Source organism: Misgurnus anguillicaudatus, chromosome 25, assembly GCF_027580225.2.
Source record: "Misgurnus anguillicaudatus chromosome 25, ASM2758022v2, whole genome shotgun sequence".
In the NCBI taxonomy this organism is placed as follows: domain Eukaryota; kingdom Metazoa; phylum Chordata; class Actinopteri; order Cypriniformes; family Cobitidae; genus Misgurnus; species Misgurnus anguillicaudatus.
This window is the reverse complement of record NC_073361.2, coordinates 4,179,088-4,200,340: the sequence shown is the minus strand read 5'-3', so window position 1 is coordinate 4,200,340 and position 21,253 is coordinate 4,179,088. Positions and strand designations below refer to the sequence as shown.

The window sequence follows — 21,253 nt, the reverse complement described above, 5'->3', positions numbered from 1 at the left end:
GACATCTAGGTTGGCTCGACTTGCGATCCTTATGCATTCACTTTCTGCTGAGTTTATGTCAGTAACTCTCAGTTTTTCAGGTTCACAGAAAGCAAACCGCATCGACAGGCTCAATTGGCTGACACGCTCTTCCCGGAAGGAAGCCTGATGTTTTTTCTCAGAAATAGGAGACAATCGCGTCTGCAGCTACCGGGCTTGATTTGAAAACTACAGTGCTCGGTGAACACAGTGTTGGAAAGTTCTCACTGTTCTGGCCTCCAGCAGAGCTTGAGCTCATTATCTCAGCCGCACCGCTGCGTTTGGGGCCGAGAGATCGCCAGCGTCAGACCACCTCTGTTTGACATTACCTCTCATTTATTCGGCATGTGGTGAGAACGCACCATCGCATCAATACCTAGACAGACTGTGTTTGCATTATAGTGGAGAACCATTCTAAATCATATGCATTGAGATGTTGGTGAAGCTTTGCATTAAATGACACCCCAACATAAGGTGAGAATGAATGCTGAAATGTTTTCAGTATTTATTTATTTTTTGACAGAGAAAACGAGAAAGAATCCATCAACTCACTCACACTTATCTTTCTCCGACTAGTATTACGCCGTCACTTTGACTTGTGCATGCATGCGTGTTTGCGTGTAGGCTGGGAGCAATTCTCCATCATCACAGGGGAAGACAAAAGAGGAGGACATCGATGTAAACACAATCATGTGTCCCTCTAGGCTTTGCTTAAGACCAATTGAATATTTTATTATTAAAATGGGATTTGTGCATTTACAGCTCATGGCAGCACTAACCTGATTTATTTAGTCATAATTCTGCACATTAGCAGAGAGCTTGCGTCTAGCATATGACTCATTTCAAATGCCATGGAAGACAAAGAAAGGCAATGTCTGATTTGTTCCATTTTGCTGTCAAGATGTTAGAGAATACTGTGGAAAAGCCAACTTCAGAAAGGCTGTAGTACATCTGGAAACACATTTTAGCCCTCTATGGCATGACTTTTTATTTTTTGGGGAAAAAAATATTCCACCCCACTTTTTGGGAGCTTGGGGGTCACTGATAAAATATCCATCATACAATTTATCCCCCCACCACCCCTGACTCAGAATTTACTTTGTTGCCTCAGGGCAACATTGTGCTACAATGGTATTAAAACACCAAGGTTTTTTATATGCAGGTTTTCCATCCATGAAAGTTTGTGAATCTGGGAGGAAAAATTCAAGGCCCTGGGAAGTTTTTGAAAATATACATACATAATTACAGGTCATTGAATGTATTTTATGCAAGAAGATTTCTGGTAAAAAATCCATATTATTCCCTGTGTAGTGTAGGATAATATCATACATTTCTAGCCTTTTAAGCACACGTGCTAAACTGTTCAGTTTAAATGCTTATATCTTCTGTATGCGAATGTTGATTCATACCAAAATGCTTTTTTGCATAGTTGTGTTTGACACTTGAAAACGTCTCGGGTTACGTATGTTACTGTTGTTCCCTGAGAAGGGAACGAGACGCTGCGTCTCCCTTGCCATACTTCCTGCGTCCCTGTAACGTCTTCTTTGGCAATATTTCAGATAGCGATATACTTCCTGGCACCTGCGTCACCCTGTCTTTGTTGTTTAGCCTCACCATTGGTTGAATTTGATATACACATTCAGACGCACTTACCTCTAGAGGCGTCCCCAAAGTGTCACCGCAGTGACGCAGTGCGAGTTCCCTTGAAAGGGAACTGTAACAATGTATCTGTAACCTTGTTCTCCCTTGAAATATGTCCCCACATTTAGACTCTGAATTTGAGGGTATTGGACCTGGAAAGTCCTTGAAAGGTCCTTGAATTTGACGTTAACTAAGGTGTGGGAACCCTGTATATGATAAATATATGAATTAGAAAAAAAAACATCAATCACAAATGATTATAGCCAAACATGCACACTACTAATTGTAACTAACACTGCATGTGTTAATGTTTTCCACATTTACATATAAACATATAAACCAACAAATGTGTGCATGTGTTTGTGTGTGTGTTTGTGTGTGCGTGCGTGCATGTGTGTGCGTGTTTTTATGTGTGTGTTATGCATCATTTTGGGATGATTTTGCCTGGATAAAAGTGGTCTAACTGCACAATGTTGCCCATAAAACTAATTAGTCATGTTTGTGATTAAGTGGAATCATTTGTGATTGATGTTTGTTAGAGTTAAACTTTCTAATGCATATCTTATCAGATAAAAAAGCTTGGTGTTTTAGTACCCTTATAGCACAACGTTGCCCTGGGGCAACAAACAAAAAACACGGTCTTAGTATGAAAATAAAAACAAAGAAAGTCTTCAGACAATCAAACATACTTCTTTACATACTGATGCACATACACATATTTTTTTCTGTAAAATTATTTAAATTTAAAAATGTTAAAAAGTGATATTTATCCTGGCAATTGGTGACACTGCATCCCATGTGGCTTTGCTTCCAAAAGCATGGCTCCACCCCCAAACAAAAGGTCACAACCACTCCAGCCCCTCATTTCATTGGAGAGACATGTCAGGTTATATTATACATATATTTTTTTTTTATAAAAAAATTAAAGTGTCGGTGTGAGGCTCAAAAAGGTAGTATGTTGCCTGAGGGCAACACTGTGCTGTAGAGGGTTAGGGCCAAATTATAAAGATTTTATCCTTACATACCCAGACTTCAGGTAATAATTCTGTTCCACTATGTGGTTTCTTTTGGTCAAGAAGGGTCTGTCTCACTGATAAAAGACAATTATCTACAGTATGTGACGTGCACAGGTTCATCATCAAAAGACCCCAAAAAACAAAAAAACAAAACAAGTGACCTGTAGTCTTATATAGCAGTCTTTAAACTGTGAGGATATCACACCCTAAATAGGTGAGAAACCCAGTCAGAGGTTGTACTTTCAGTAGTAAAGTCAATTGTAAAAACACTTGTAAGAGTTCAATAATACTAATACACGGAAGAGTCACCAAATTCATATGATGTTAAGGAAATCAGAAATGCAACTCATAGATACCAAACATCCTTTACACACTCTCAGGTTCAACAAGGTACAAAACTGTGCATATTGGTACATATCTGTACTAAAGGGTACATAATAGGACCACCCTAGCGACAACTTTTGTACTTTTATTTCTTGAGAGTGCATGTGATCTTAACAGAGTAATTAATTTGAACAAATCTGTATACATATGCAGATAAATCATAAAAAAACAAGAACATAATACATTGGCCAATAAAAATATATATGTTTTTACATTTCATTACACATATGTAACCAACTCAATATTAAAATATATCTTATAAGTAGCCCTGTCACAATATACTTTTCATAAGTCATTTAATTGCCCCAGAAATAATGGCGATAGTCATATTATAGTCATATAGCATGCCTTTTTAAGACCATTTTATGTCACTGATTATATATGACAATTAAATAGCATAATAAATGCAAGTACATCCTTTCTAAGAACACAACTTTAACTTTTAAGAATATTAAGATGAAAATATGAAATATTAATATGAAATTGGAATGTAGGATAAAATAAAATTGTACATATTTAAAACATACAAACATTATATAAAAATGCATTTTAATTTTAAACAACTAACAATCATTGTTCAGTGTAAATCCCAGCTTCACAGTGTTAATGCTTTAGGCTACATTTACACGGAAATGATTTGAAATTAAAATGCAAAAGTGGCGTTGCGTTATCACTTTTTATTCTGAGTTTATCCAAGCGTTCTGAGGGGGAAATCTGCGTGCATATGGTGACGCAAAAGTGTGCGATATTCGATGTAGTATGCACTCCAGGCAGCTAGGTGGCAATGTGAAGCGCTGACACACAACACAACCAAGTCAACGTGCCTGAGTACAACCCTCTTCCTTGTTCTCCCAGCTCTTGTCCAAAGCCTTCTGGTTTGCCTCAGACGAATTGGCGCATCAACAATTTGATGAAGGTAATTAATGTGCCTTCTCTGATCAGTAATACTAGCGGTGAATATTTCGTACAACTGCTGGAAAGACTCTTGTATATTTATCAGAGCTGCTATGACAACTTGAAAGGTCAGACGAGTTTTACGAGGTTTCGTGATATAGTCACGTAACTTTTTGATTCTTGTTTCATGATATTATGACGAATTTATGCGTTTTTTCGTGATCGTATAACGAATTCCTGTTTTCGTGTGATTTTCACATATTGGTTACTCAACTGCTTTTTCCTATTTTCAAACCATTGTCGCTTCGGTTTAGATTTGGTGCTTGCATTAGAATGTCACTTTATACATTGGTTTATACTATTTTTCTAACTTTTTTTATATGTCGCCTGGCATTAGGTTAGGGTTGGGTTTGGGTAGGGATGTCATTTTATATAAATCTAACCCTAAACCGAAGCGACAATGGTAAGAAAATAGGACAGAACAGTTGAGTAATCAATACGTGATAATCACAAGAAAACAGGAATTCGTTATACGATCACGAAAAAACGCGAAAATTCACGATAATATCACAAAAAATTACATGACTATATAACGAAATTTCGTGAGACTGGGCTGCGTAAACGTGTACGCGACGAGAGACACCGTGAGCAGACTTTTGCGTTTTTACCCTTTAGACAGGAACGCGAGGGTAGATCGTTTTTAAGATTTCCACTCTGGAGGGTGGTTTCACTTTTTTACGTTTTTAAGCCCCAAAAACGCAGTCACTGTGTAAACGAAAGGCACATCCGATAAAATATTTTTACGTTTTCACCCTCGAGCGTTCTCGTGTAAACAGGCCCTTAGGCAAGTGTTTCTCTAATCGCATTAAAGGCAGGGTATGTGATTTGATCCAGAAACATTTATAGTTATACTGGTTAAAAATCTACTCACATCCTGATCACTATGTTAAGTTGTTTAAATGTATTTTTATAAATTTATGTAATCTGTGGTGTAGGACCAAAAATTGGACACATCATCTCTGAACGTGTTTTGCATATGCCACTGCGCAGCCTGTCCACGCAGACACCATACGAATTGACAACCTGCACAGGAGCCATAAAACGAAATACATTTTTTGAAACAACAATGACAAAAAAACATCTGGATCAGCAAAGAGCAAAAACCTGAATTAACATCAGTAACTTTCCCATGAGATGCAAACAGCTGCGGGAGGCAAAGGGTCTGAAAGGGTCATTGCCATGTTTATTTTGGTAAGGTAGGTATACGATATGATTGTATTCAAGATTCAAATATTCTACTTTGATGAAACATTGTGTTGCTTATGAAGTTTATGTTCCTTTAACGATATAGTTACTACATCTAAAGTACTGAAAACGTGCTTTAACTAATTCAAACAGTTGTTTATGTCCTTTATATGTTATTTACTTTGTACTGCATAGTTTTCTCACTGGTGAATTAGACATGGGATGTGGACCATAAATGTCTGGTCTTTGCGTGTTTATGTATTTTGGAGGAGGCGTGGCTTTGGATGGGGATTTGAAAGGAGGGTGTGATCGTGATTTCAGTGCTATTAGGCTATCCTTAGCATTTTTCTAAATCAGATACCCTGCCTTTAACTCTTTCCCGCCATTGATGAGATATCTAGTCAATCAAGAGAAAACGCTTCCCCGCCAATGACGAGTATTTCCGTCTTTCCGCAATACCGCTATTATCCACTATCCGCAACTTTTTAAACCCGTAAGTATTGCCCTATGGCAAGCTGCTGCATCTCCGTGTCTGTTTTAAAGATCGCTCTGAATGGGATCTCTATGAAAAGTCCGTCACAAAAATGGAATTATCTCTGCTTTTTGCTCAAAATGTGATGTTTTTGCAGAAACCCATATTCAAAAGCTGATTACAAAAGAACTACTCAAACATTTTTTTGTTTGAAAGCAGAGAGTCTGTTCTTTCATTTGGTATATTGTATGTTTATATATCTGAAGAACAACATTTTCTGGAAGGCATTAAACTTTGGTGAAAATCATGAAAAACGCTGGCGCTGGCTGGCAACGTTTTAAAAAAAATGCTGGTGGTGAAAGAGTTAAGGGCAGTCATGTTTATAAGAACTACACCCAGGGTGCGATTTGTGAAAAAAACAGAGGGGGGATGTTTTCATAGGCGGCGATTTCGGTGGCGGTGGGTACCATATTTCGTTGTGAGTCATTTTGTACCCACCACTTTTAACTTCCGTCCATAATAATTTCACTTTTGGTTGGATTTTTTGACTGTTTTCAGTGGTTATGAGGAGCAATATGAGAGAGAAATTTGGTAATCATTGTCCGACCTAACAAAAATCCATTATTATTTTATTATTATTTTGTTTAAATATTTTAATAAATAACTATTTCTAATATTTAAAAATGCGCTCTCCGCTCACGAGCTCTGATCGGAACAAACACAAACCTCACTGTCTGCTGAAACATCAAAATATAACCAGCTTTTTAAAATGGTTTAAAACTAAACATTTAGACTATTTAATAAACCATTACAGTAGAAACACTTTTACTGCTGCTTTCAAAGTAATAACGTTAACTTTAAGTTACACCGCGATGCTGAGCTACAGTAAAATGATAGAAAAGACAAGATTAATTATGTGTTATTATTACGCCTCATTGGCGTTTATATATGTGTAACTTCTGCCATTCTCAGTGGTGTGACTGGGACACTTACTCTGCTTGTCATCATAAACAGATATCAGATTGTGATGTTTATTCCCGCTTTATTAATATGCTGAATAATATGCTGCTGAATATGCTGCCTTCCTTCGTTTCGACACACAGCTCCACAAACATCTCACAAGTGTTGATAGGCTGTTACTCGTGAGGTGTAACCGGGTGTGTAACCAATCAGATAGCGCCGTGGGCGGGACATTGAGCAAGTCTGCAGAGTGGTGAATACAGAGAGGCTGTGTGGCAGCTATATCAGAGCCAGCCAAAGTAACGCATTTTAAAATAAAATTGACTTTAATCAAACCCCGGATCCGTTATAAGTTTGGTGATCCGTCTCACCAGTAGTGTAGTAGCACTGATCACTTTGAGGGGGAGATAAATTTATCCCCACCCAGGATAAAAATAATTAAGCAGAGGCAGGGATACATTGACCAGAAAGAGGGAAATCCCACGCACAGTCACCAGAAACTTGGTTCCGAATCTGGGAGTTAAAATGCAGTTTGGTTGCTTTGCTTGTCTGTAAGAATCTTTTTAGGTATGTTTATGAAATATAACAAGTGACTGTTTCTAATCTGTCACCAGTGATCTGGGAGTACCCACTATAGCAGGCCTGGAAATTAAAACAGTGCTGTTGTCTGGTGGGCTGATAAAAACATCATCACTCTGGGAATTTATGTATAGTAGAATCCAGCCAATCTGATTGGGACTTACGACTTTAGCAGTTCTTCTTGCGTGTGATATGGATCAGACAGTCCGCAAACGGTCTGTGGACATGCCGCCTGAGGCTGGTACTACAAAGCGTTTAAAAAAAGCAAAAAAAAACAACTATAACATTACATAAACATTTATGTATGAATATTATGCAAACAAAATATAAGAACCCAAGCCAAAGAGTTTTATCCAGTGTTTAAAATATAACAGTATAACAGTGACAACAGCAAATACTTTAGATATGTATTCATGGTTTAAACCCTGCTGTGTGCTTGTGTTCGAACTGACAGCTGAGATAAGATTTTTTAGCAGACATGGGGCAAAAAGGAGAATTGAGCCCAGCAGGAAGCTTCTCAGCCTGAACGCCCGGGACAGACAGACTGCTCATTTCATAGGCTGCGGGATAAATCTTTTTCACTGTACAAGTGCATTTCAACAGTGCAGTAAGCATTTCTTAAAAATGGTAAGCAGATGTTTAAAGGTCCGTGTATTTTGGTCATTTGATATCCTATCTGAAATAAAATAACGAGAAAAGAAAAATGGCTCGTGTTTCGTTTTTCCGTTTAATTTTACAAACGAAAAACTAGATAATGGCTCAATTTTTCATTTTTTATTTGTGGTATACAAATCGGTTCATGGTTTTTATATTTCATTTACAGCAGTGGTCGGCGCTAAAACGCCCCTTTCATCTGATTGGCCAAACCACGGCCTGGATTTTTTCTGTCAGGCAGAATAAGAGTCTGCAGGGTGCAGTAAAGTTCTTAACGTTTCTTACGTGAAGCAGCATTTAACGTTTACTCCGCATGATAACTGATGCAGAAATATTTCTGAACACTTAATATTTCTACCACACTTAATGTTTAAAACTATTTCATTGGTATATGTCTGCTAAGGTGGACAGGACAGGATTTCATATTGAAACTGTTTAAAAACAATATAAAACATTGAGAATATTACATAAATTGTTTAATGTTTTATTTAGATTTTCAGCTGATTTTGTTCTGGGCCATTTACCTGATAATTTTATCGCTTTAACATAACCACTGTTGAACAAATATATAACTAATAACACATTTTAAATAACAAATATAACACATATAAAGAAAAATACATTAAAGCATAACATAAAAAGAAACATAATCTCATGATATATTTCAATTTCACAAAAATGCATGCAGATAACTGAGCTTAATTTGATGTTTATGATGCTCATACAAAAATACTGTAGGAATTGGAAAACACAAACTAATTAATTAGATTAATTAATTGAACCTTGCTAATAGTACAGAGCAAAAATTATCACATGAATGCTATAAACGTCCAAAACTATTATTTTCGTTTAAACTAACAGGCATACAGAAGCTTTGCAGCAGCACTAATTATGTGTTCAGAAATATATTTCTGCGTCAGTTGCATGCAGAGTTTAACATTAAATGCTGCTTCACGTCAGAAACTTTAAGAACTTGTCAGCACCCTGCGGACTCTTATTCTGCCTGACAGAAAAAATCCAGGCCGTGGTTTGGCCAATCAGATGAAAGGGGCGTTTTAGCGCCGACCACTGCTGTAAATGAAATATAGAAATCATGAACTGATTTGTATACCACAAATAAAAAATGAAAAATTGAGCCGTAATTAAGTTTTTCATTTGTTAAATGAAACAGAGAAACGAAACACGAGCCATTTTTCGTTTCTCGTTTTTTGATTTCAGATAGGATATCAAATGACCAAAAGATACACGGACCTTTAAAGCACAAGACTGTAATAAGACTCTAGTTATATTAAGGCAATGCAGTCAAGAACGCCAGCATGGGGAATGATGATCATTAGAAATTCCCACTCACATAGACTGCATCCCTTTAGGGAAGACGCGCTACTAGTCGGCCATGTTTGCACTGCCTCCAGGCAGTTATTTTTTTCAAGCAAGACCAAAGTCCTGTCCACTTGAATGGGGAAAGACAGGTATCTCTGAAATCATGTTAAAATCACAATTAAACAACATATTTCTGACCAACAATTAAACCTGACATCAAGTGTATAAAAACACATTGGTTTCTTAAGCTCAAATTGCGCTAACATTTTTTTAAGGTAATTTCAGCTACTGCACATGCACACAAATTCTTCATGCGACTCGGCTTCACAGCCTTTATCGATTGATGACTGGTTCTGTTAACTTCTGCCACGGACATTTTGTTCATTCCTTTGTGAATTTGTATGGAAGCACACATAGATAAATCATTGCCCTATATGTATTTATGCCCACGGGTATGCATTTTTCGATAAATGCACACCTTACCTGTCAAATGTCTTGAAATAACCACCAGAGCAATGTCTTAGCAATGTCTGTGGTATATATATTCAGACTTCTTGGGCCCTATTTTAACAATCTAAGCGCATTGTCTAAATGGGCGTGTCCGATGCCACTTTTGCTAATTTAACGACAGGAAAAATGGTTTGTGCGCCGAACGCACGGTCAAAAATGGTTATTCCTATTCTCTTAATGAGTAATGGGTGTGTTTTGGGCGTAAAGTACAATAAACCAATGAGTCTCAGCTCTCATCCCCTTTAAAAGCCAGTTGTGCTGGAGCTATGTCTTATCCCTATTAAGATAACAAAGTTTGTCAGCTGGAAAACTAAGTGGAAGAAAAAGACGACCAGTTTAAGAATAATGTTAAAAAATGTGTTGTTTTCATTTTTATTGAAATTTTAATTTTATGAATAAAAACCTTTAAAATACGTTTTCTTTCAGTCATAGAAGTACAAATTGCTGTAAATGTATGGATATCCTACATAATCACTTTAATCTCATAAAATAATTTGGAAATATGCAAGAAAAGGTTTGTAATCTAAAAATACAAAAGTGCGGATGTCAGGATCCTGTCAGAATCGTGTCTTGAATTATATCTAGTCTTTGTGACAGGGTCCTGGCAGTACCATGTTTTATGTTGAGCGTGGTTTTAGTATTGATTTATTCTGACCACGCATTTCCCGGGTCTCGTCACTTTTTCCCCGATTCCTTACTTGTGATTTGTTTCAGTTGTTTGTCATTTATTTTGTCCCTATTTAAAGTCCTTGTGTTTGATGTTCCTTACTCGTGCGTTTGTCCTTCTTATGAGTTTTATGACCTTTTATACCTAGCCTAGTTTAGTGTCAGTTAAGTGTCAAGTCTCTAGTTTATTGTCAAGTTTAGTCTAAACCTGTTAGTCTTTTGTATTTAAGTCTTGTTTCTTGTTGTTTGCCCAATTGTGGGTTTTTGTTTTGCTATTTTTGTTTAATAAAGTGTTTTTTGATTTTCTACCCCCCCGTCTGCACTTGGGTTCATTTTCCACAATTCCTGACAGCGGAGAGCCGAAGCATTTCAGCACTCGGACAACGCCATGTTTTTTTTAAGGATTACTTAAAGTGTTTCTCGTCTCACCATATCCACAGGTACAGAGTCATCATATACAATAAATCCGTAGGGTAACATTTAAAAATAGATGCATTTGTTAAAAATAGCAAAGCATTTATTTACTTACCAGGCTGCAGGTGAAGCAGCTCTTTACGCCTTCTAACGTCTCATAATCGGTCCTCATTCATGTCAAAGAGACTCAATAATAATCTTTTACATTTCAATCCTTTAATCTTTCATATTTGAAAGCGTTTTTGTGCTGCTGTGCATTCATGTATGTGATAAGCAAACCCGCGTTGTCGTCCTGTTTATAGGCGCATATTACTAACACGGTCGCCGTGATTTCACCAAGTAAGATGTGATCCTGGATCAACATTTTTTGTTGAGCCTGGATCAACGTTTTAATCAAAAATACCCCAACCTACCCTTAACTCAAACTCTAACCCTCAAATTAGTGTGAAATAATAGTTTGAGGAGTATTTCTTAAAAGCCCCTAACCCAATCCTAAACCTAAATCTAACATCCACACTAATCTTAATCCTGCAATCTGATTGGTTAATGAAAATGTTGATCCAGGACCAACAATGGTGTTGATCCAGGATCACATCTTACTTGGTGAAATCACGTTCACCTTACTAACACGCTCTTTAAATAACAAAAACATATTGCGCCATTGACTTTAGAGCAAGTTTTTGTTGGTCAATGGCGTAGTCTATTTTAGTCACCTTAAAAATAGCAGCGCGCCAACAATGTGCCTGAACACACCTCGTTTTCAGACCAGAACGCCCAAAATTGTGGGCAAATGCATTTGCTATTTAAACAACGTGGCGCTAAACGTGAAAATGATCATTGCGCCGGGTTGAAACTAGCAAAAGACACTTGCGTCACGCATTGCGCTGCATTGCGCCGGGTGTATGATACAGCCCATTATGTTACTGCAGGTTTAGATTTTTGGTGTTGTGCTTGAAAAGTTCAATATTTACTTCTGTATGTTTTTACTGTTCATAACAATCTGGGAAGATTACTGAGTATGAAAGAGTTGTTATATGTGAAGACTTGACTGGCTGGTTTTCCTTGCATAAAACCTATTATGCAGTTATTATTCCAGCAAAGAAATCTACTGACATTAACATGATGAAACTATCAAGCAAATGTCAGAACATAAGACAAAGAGGACACTGAGCCATTAAATGACATCAGCTGCAGAAAGACATAATGTTCCTCACTTCACAGTCAGAATAAAACAAGTTGTTGATGGCTCGTAGTGTTATCTATAAGGTTGTATGCACAACATACTGGTGATTTCATATGCACTGCTTTGGTATTGACAGACATGTGGATCTTATTTGTCAGCCCTTTGGCCAACAGTTAATGAAACAATTAAAAGGAAATGAAGACCTTGCGTTTGGGTGGATGACTCATTTTTCTTAGGAGATGACTGTGCATTGATGTGGAGAAGAGGAAGAGTCATTTTATTTTCAATGTTTAATGTGAATGTGAATCCCGCAGGAGGAAAATTATTAAAGGCTGTCTGTATTTTTGATGCAATGACAATGTTTTCATTGAACGTTGTGCTTTAGAAAATGTGCACATAGGATTGTCTATGTACTCTGATGTTGTTAGTATTCAAGAGAGATACGGGTGTAACTGACCCAATTCACATCTGCTGTCAGCTCAGATATCAGCAAAATATTTAAGACATCTAAAATTCAAGATACAATAATCCTATCCCTGGGAAAATCTCCTGTGAAAACTCTGTCGAAAATTCAGAGAGTCAGAAGGTGACCTACTTGATCTCTGCACGCAAAGAAAGTGTAATTTCAGTAACAACAGGACAGAGAACTGGAAATAACTCTAGGAAGGTTATCTGACAGACCTCCTGCTATGCTGTCATGATGTGAAACTGGTCCTGAGAGGTTTGTGAATCAAAGCTTCCATCAGAAATCCTTGGAGAGATGTGTTCCTCTGACACGTCCAATTAGCTGTCATGGTGTCAGTCAAGTGTCAGTCCTCCAAAAAAAGTGTTTGCTCTAAAAACATAATAAAACTAGAAAAACAGTCAACCTGACCTAGTTTTCAGTAGACCTGCTGATCTTCACATCAGCCTGTTTGTTACATGAAAGAGAGTAAGTGTCACGGCGAGACAAGAGCAAAGATTGAGAAAAAACACTCAGGTTAGACAAAACTACAGTAACATCATTGATCGAGCATGGCTGGGTGTCAGCAGCGTTTTGTATCTGGCAGAGTGGATAACGCTGAACCGTTCATTAGTTTAGCAGCAGGAGGGATAGTGAACTCTTGTTTCTGACTCGAGCTGTATTTGTCTGACCTTTCTGAGACTGGCACACTCTTAAAAATAAAAGTGCTTTATGATACCAAAGAAGAACCATTTTTGGCTGAAAAGTTCCATAAAGAACCTTTAGCATCTGAGGAACCTGTTTCAATAAAGGTTATTTGTGGTGAAAAAAGGTTCTTCAGATTATAAAAGGTTATTCAGATTAAGAAATGGTTCTAATAAGAACATTCGACTAAATGGCTCTTCAAAGAACCAAACATGGTTCTTCTATGGCATTACTGTGAAGAACCTTTTAAGCACCTATATTTTTAAAAGTGCAGTTAATTATAAAAAGGTAATCACTAGGAAGACTAATGCAATTTAGCCTATTGAGTACATTTATTTTATTTTAAAAGTGCAATGTGTATTTTTAGCGGCATTTTGCAGTGAGATTGTGAATTGCAATCAACCTCAATAAACTGCCATGTAAGGGGACGCGAGGTGTATGTAGATAAAAACTACTCATTCTAAGGTAATAAAAACAATACAGTTCATTATGTAAGGGTTTATACACCACTAATAATATACACTCACCTAAAAGATTATTAGGAACACCTGTTTAATTTCTCATTAATGCAATTATCTAATCAACCAACCACATGGCAGTTGCTTCAATGCATTTAGAGGTGTGGTCCTGGTCAAGACAATCTCCTGAACTCCAAACTGAATGTCAGAATGGGAAAGAAAGGTGATTTAAGCAATTTTGAGCGTGGCATAGTTGTTGGTGCCAGGCGGGCCGGTCTGAGTATTTCACAATCTGCTCAGTTACTGGGATTTTCACGCACAACCATTTCTTGGGTTTACAAAGAATGGTGTGAAAAGGGAAAAACATCCAGTATGCGGCAGTTCTGTGGGTGAAAATGCCTTGTTGATGCTAGAGGTCAGAGGAGAATGGGGCGACTGATTCAAGCTGATAGAAGAGCAACTTTGACTGAAATAACCACTCGTTACAACCGAGGTATGCAGCAAAGCATTTGTGAAGCTACAACACGCACAACCTTGAGGCGGATGGGCTACAGCGCAGAAGACCCCACCGGGTACCACTCATCTCCACTACAAATAGGAAAAAGAGGCTACAATTTGCACAAGCTCACCAAAAATGGATAGTTAAAGACTGAAAAATGATGCCTGGTCTGATGAGTCTCGATTTCTGTTGAGACATTCAGATGATAGAGTCAGAATTTGGCGTAAACAGAATGAGAACATAGATCCAGCATGCCTTGTTACCACTGTGCAGGCTCCTGGTGTTGGTGTAATGGTGTGGGGGATGTTTTCTTGGCACACTTTAGGCCCCTTAGTGCCAATTGGGCATGGTTTAAATGCCACGGCCTACCTGAGCATTGTTTCTGTCCATGTCCATATATATATTTTAAATTGCATTCCTATCAAGAGATCCTTCTAAAAGTTACACAATGCACCTTTAAATGTTTCAATATTTTTACTGGAAAATGACAGAATTCTGTAAATTAGTAGTGTTCTTGGCAGCGTGACATTTCATGGATAAACCAGGAAAACGTATATACTGTAAAGTGACCTGGTTTATAGGCAGCAGTGGGAGGAGATCCTTAAGAGTGATGCAGGACTGTGTCATGTCAGGCAATTTTGGAGAGGCAACAGGACTAAAAGGTGAAGAAGCCACCTGCTCAGTCTCTACAGTCTGTGCTCTCTCCTATATTTAATTGCTCCAGTTTAGATTGGAACAGAGCAATGAAGGACTGCAGTCACACAAGGTGTCCAACTGCACAGGAAAAGGATAGGACACACATAGGCCCGGTATACAGACAAGCCTTAGCTTAAGCAAGGACTATGCTAGGGGTGTTATGATAAATAGTGCAATTTGCTTGCTATGTTTTTCTCAATCAATCTATTATGGTGAAATGCCGCTACATCCAAAAGCCAGAGGGCGCTCTCATGCACAAACTAAACATGTGCTGTGCAGAAGAACAACCATTTACACATGCAGCTCCAGGAAAAGCCTATAAGAGCGTATTTATATCGCTGTTCTTAGTGATTTTTAGATTGATGAGGACTTCCTACTGATCAAAGAGCCGTAGTACATGATAAAACTGGGCATATTATCGCCTTTGTGATTCAGAATGGATACCGGACAGGAATTATAGTGTGTATTGTGATTTATCGTTACACCCCTCTGCCTTAGTTAAATTAGGATATTCAAGTTGTTTTTATACAGATGCCTTAAAAAATATATTACCAAATCTTGAGACAAAACAATGACACTGACATATTTTAAGATATGTGATTTAAGTTTTTTTCATTTAAGACAGCTCAAACATGCATTTTAGTGAGGGACTAGCCTTAAAGGGCCATTCGCATTATAACAATAATTATAACGTTAACTTTAACAATAACTATTTTATCATCCACAGCACCGAACAATAACATTATGCTAATTCGCTCACAAAGCGTAGTTCTCTTAATTTGCCTTCAATCACACTAATATTACATGTTTCATTTAATAAAAAAACATTTGTAATTGTTTACATGTCTTTAAAAGTATAAATACGGTTCTTGTTGCATTTACAGCGGTTATAACCAGCAGATGTCCTCAACATACTGCGTTTCGCGTATCTCCAATGTAGTTTGTGTAATCTAATATCTTACCTTTTAATGTAATAGCCAGTGTAATAGAATAAAAACATTATGAAGTCAATTTCACTGCAACTGCGCTAGACACAAAGTAATTTTATGTAATGGACCTCAGCAACGAGCTTCTCCACAGTGCCATTTCAAATGCGCGTGCACTTTAAAATTCAGGTTGATTTGATTGGCTGTCATCGGTTTATCGTTCATCGGTTGGCAAAAAAAATCGCTCAGAAAGTGATCCCAATGATTTTGTTTCTTGTATCTTTATTAGGGATGTGCATCTCCATAAGCGAGACCAATGCAATACGCATCTCGATGCATAGCCTATGATTAAACGGTTGTGATACGCCAGCAGGTGATGATAAGTCAGCAGGATGTAGCAACAGTTTAGAGAGGAGAAAGCAATTTAAAAAAATTGGTAATTTTCTAAATAATATAAGTATAACGCATCTATTAATAATTATACATAAATAAATATTTTATTTACCGATGCAAAATATGTTAGAAACGATGCATCACGATGCAAATGCTAATTTGTATTCGATATAGTTTCGGTATAGTTTCGTAAAGCATCGCATCGTTAACTTTTTATGCTGATGCATAAAAGTGAATTGGGGAATTTTCCCATCTCTAATCTTTATCATTATAGTTGTGGTGTGAACTCCAATATTTTCTTTAAATTAAAACTATAATTTTATAGTTATCGTTATAATGTGAACAGCCCTTTAGCCTTGTCTGTTAATCCGGGCAACACACTCACACACACTTAAACTCAAAAATGGAAACAAATCAAAGAGCAAAAGCATTAGCAGAAGATCACATTTCAATCTGTACCAAACATTTAAAGAATTTACACTCAAGAGACTTAATTAAAAAAATGTGCAACAGAGACAAAACTACTAGTTTCTTAAATACTAAACCTGCTAGCTTAAGTTAAACAAGCGAGGAATCACAGTACACTAATTAAAGAAACACGTCTGGGAAATGTTAAATTACTTTCAAAAACACAGAAAGAGTAGAGGTTTATACTGGCTGTTAATAGGCTTCACTTTACACAGTGCAGATAAATAAGAGTGTCACTCGCTTCTCAGTGCTTAAAGAAGTAGTGTGTCAAAACCTTCGCTTCTTCTGGTTCCGTTGGTCCAGACAAAGCAAGCAAACTATTTATGAAGTCCTGGTTCGCATAGTGGTCACACTGGTATTTTATCGGCGAACCTGAAAATAATGAACCTTAATGTGTAAGGATAACGTCACCACCCAATTATTCGGCTTTGATGATGAATTTTATGAGATGGAACTCCAATCATCCACAACAACAATGCTGCATGCTGCAGTAAACGTGCTTATTAAATGCGTCTTTATATGGAGGTATTATTAACAACTCAGAGCTCATATAGATATTTTACTCTCACTAAAGATTTCAAAAACATAAGCATTTTGTGTTTTTCCAGCATATGCTCGATGGACCAAATGTTAATGAGGCTCTTTACCTCTTCGTTGCTCCACGTTTGCCCTCTGCTCATTTTGTTTTTGCATACACCACATAGGAAAAATAAATACAATGGAATTCAATGGATTCCGTCAACTGTGTGCTTACCATCATTTATCAAAATATCTTCATCATTTATCACAATACTTCCATAATATTTGTTTTCCTACTATAGAAGGCAATAGTTACAATCAGCTGTGTGCTTACTATCATTTATCAAAATATCTACTTTTGTGTTCATCAGAATAAACAAACTTGAACAGGTTTAGAACAACATGAGGATGAATAAATGATAATAGAACTGAGTGAACTATCCCTTTAATGTCAATCTATACTGTCCTGTCAAAAATAAAGGCATGAAAAGCCCCTAAAATTATCATATATATGTACTGTTAGAAAAATTGACAAAAAAATTTACCCCAGCTATCACCAAGGTGTTTCAAAAAGTACAGCATTTCTAAAGCATTCAAATTAGTACCTCAAGGGGATCGCACACCGGTCGCACAGCTCAGCGCCGCGCCGTTCTAAAAAAAAATTCGAACACATTGTTTTCTATGAGTATACGCACACCGGCGCCGCCAGGTGGCGCCTGTCCACGCCGCCCAGCTGTGACTCAGGAAGTTGCTCAAATCCCTGTCGCGCCACACAGCGGCACTCACATAGTTTAACATTAAATAACATCATATGTGTCCCACATCATTAATGATTAACATTGGCTGCTAACGTATATTTTACATTTTGAAGTAGACGCTATCTGACGAAGCTCGTGCTATTTAATGTGCACTTCCTGTTTACAATACGTCCGAGTTCTCCTAGGTGCGTCGCGACGTGGCGCCGAGCTGCGCGGCCGGTGTGCGATCCCCTTCAGAGGTACATACTGCTACCAAAGAGTGCTGATTATTTAGTACCTCAAAGATACATATTTGTACTTAAAATTTAGATATTTGGACAAAATACATATCTGTACTTAATGGTACAGGTTAGAATATTTAAAAAAGAACTGCCTGTGACAGTTGGGATACATATTGTGATCCTACATATTTTTTTTAACGGTTAAGTGGTGACATGATTTTATAAAAATCCTTTTGTTCACCTGAAGTCAAGAAATCATATCTTTCTGGGGTAAATGATGAGGGTCTTTATGATGGTTCTGGGTAAACTATTCCTTTAATCCTGATCTGTAGACAAAGTTTTGTTATTTAACTGGAATGAAAATTGCAAAAAAAAAATGCATATTACCTACTGAATGAGGAGGTCTCCGTGAGACTTATAAAGTAGAAGACAATGAAAAAAAAATTGTTTTGCAGTTTTTAAACAGCCAGTGGGCTGTAGTAATATCGCAGCCAAGGACCATGATGCTATTGGCTTGTAGCCCTATATCTACCTTGAGGGAATGGCATTCTCATTATGGACAGGTCACAATGGGCGATTAGTTGCCCAATAACCGAGCAGTTGATGAGAATGATTTCCTAGTTTAACTTCATTGTTTTTCATTGGTCAAAAAGCACTTTCTCTAGAGCCACACACTCTCACAATGTTTATAAGTGCCCTGCCAGGACTGCTGCCATTTTAAGAGTGTGTGTCAGTTTTACTTTTATAAAAGCATTTTGAGACCTCAGCATTCTTTTCCATTCCATTGCTCTCTGACCAGCAGTTTTTAAATGCATTTTATCGGGAAAAGCCCGTGTTGTGCAAGATGAGTCATCTGTATTTTTGGAAGGTAGAGAAAGTCTGTAAATTGTACTTTTGTCAACGTATCAGAGCACCCCAAAAAGCCCAAAAAATATACAAATTTGCCAATATAACATATTGAAACAGCTTGTACAGAATTGAACTGAATGTAATTGCAGTGATAACTTTTCATAAAAACACGGTCTCTCTCTTTCCAGGTTCAGATTACACAGATCACCTATACAGAAGTACATGTTTTACTCACACTAGTCTGCCTCTGTTTACTGTAGTTTCTCTTATTAGCCCTGTGCTCCAAGGATTCACAAGATATTAGAGAAAGCATGCTTTTCAGAAAGACTTTTGGTATTCAAATTTTTGTTTCCAGTCAGGAATGCCAAAACTCTGCTATGACTCAACAATTCAGCAATTGCAAATGATCAATAACTGTATGTATCATATGTACAGTCTGATGCCATATTAAAATCAAACATGTGACGTGTTAAAGCATAAACAAGCTGCATTAAACTGGGTGATATGGCTGACAAAATCTAAAACTAAATTAAACTGTTATAATACTTCACACTGAATATGTCAATTTTGGAACTCAGGCTCGCTCATGTACTGTACCTCTGCCTACATTTCTGCATAACCTAAAATACATTGCACCCAGGTACATATTGCTGTATATTTCGACGGATTGTCCTCTAAAGGCGTTTGGTTTTTCTCCGTGTTGATGCAGGGTTTTTCAAAAGTTTTGAAACAAACAAATTAAAACTGGCTCATCTTTGTTAAGTTACCGAGCCCCTAAGGTGACATTGGAGTAAAAAAATCTAAAGTTTAGTTTCATGTGATCACGTGAAACTCATGTGCTCACTCGAAACCTTCATGTGCAGATTTTTTTTTTACTTTAGTTTCGCGTGTAACTTAGTGCTAATGTGAAACTATCACGTGCAGACATGAAACTATCTGAAAGTTTCACGTGAGCATGCGAAACTAAACATGGTAGTTTCACGTGAGCATGCGATAGTTTCACGTGTGTGCGCGAAACTAAACTTTATTTAATTTTCCATGTACCCTTAGGGGCTCCGTATTAAGTAGATTTGTGCCTATTAGAACTTATAAAAACAAGTTCATCCAGTGCCTCTAGTAGACAATCTAAAAGATGCAGGGACAACATTGTTCAGGTTATGCAGAAATGTAGGCAGAGGCATGAAATTCCATTGAGCCTGTGAAGCAATTTTGATATTCAAAGGCTAGGATGATTGTTTTGGTTGTATGAATACCAAACATTTTGTTATAAAATTCAAATATTTTTATCAAAAACTTGGCTTGGTGTGAATAATTTTACATATTTTCCCATCAGATTTGTTGTTAAAAAAGGCCTTCTGAAGTCTGTTGTCTATCTTGTTGCAAAGTTGCATCATTGTGTTTTTGTATCACTCAATTGAAATTCACTCTGAAGCAAAATTATCAAGGCACGATTTTTGGCAGAGTGTGTTGACATAACAGGATGTCTTTGTGATAGGCTTGTGCATCTGTAAGAAACCACTTGAAAAGCGTTGGTTTGTTTACAGTGCTAATCGGGTATTTTAACAGTCTGTTCTGTGTGTGCATTGTGGCCCCGAGGCTCATGGCCCCGGGCCCTTTGTTCCCAGGCTGCATACCTGGAGTCAGCAGAATGACGGAGGTGACGATCATAGAGCAAATGACCAGAATAACAAGCAGTGCGATCGCTATTCCCTTCCAGTTCCTCTGCGAAGGGTTACTTCCCACCAGCTCCTTCAGAAAGAGACAGAAAGAGAAAGCATGTGAGTCTATGAATGCAAATGGGAGGTTAGTCAAGGACAGTTGTGTGTCAGTGAACAGCGCCTCCTGGGAAACGGCTGTTGGCCTGAAACTAATTCTGTCACCAGCTGTGTAAAAACTAAAGAATCATTTAGCATGGCGTTAGTGTAGTTGTTGTTTAATGATTTAGTTTCAGCAATGCTGTAAGATTTATTGGTTAAATAAATTCAAGATGTGAAAAGCTTGAGGGCATTTTCATTTCTAAAGGCTGTACAAATCATACATCATTTATATTTAGTTCATGTTTCATACGGATAAATTATGCACACATAACACAATTTCGTACAAATTCGAAAGAAACTCTTCTTTATCGTTTGGTCTAAGGCCGGGCTTAAAGTACAGAGTTTAAAAAATCCTGTCTGATTACGAGATCTGGTTGCAGCACACATAAGCAGAATCTTGATAGTTTTTTTATTTCTTAAATTGTAACTATTTTCCCGCCAGCGTTTTTAAAAAGAAGTTGTCAGCGCCAGCATTTTTATGATTTTCACAAAAGTTTAATTCCTTCCAGAAAAAATTCTTCTTTAAATATATAAACATACAATATT

General features: G+C 37.3%; 1 protein-coding gene across 2 annotated transcripts in view; it reads right to left on the bottom strand.

Annotated features, from left to right (window-relative positions):
- The window catches only part of dpp6a (dipeptidyl-peptidase 6a), a 462,038-nt gene that overhangs the window by 135,835 nt on the left and 304,950 nt on the right, over positions 1-21,253 (bottom strand). For both annotated transcript variants that reach the window (XM_055182097.2, XM_055182096.2), the window contains exon 2: positions 20,525-20,639. In XM_055182097.2, coding sequence (XP_055038072.2) covers positions 20,525-20,639 — 115 coding nt within the window. The remainder of the gene's footprint in view (positions 1-20,524; positions 20,640-21,253) is intronic.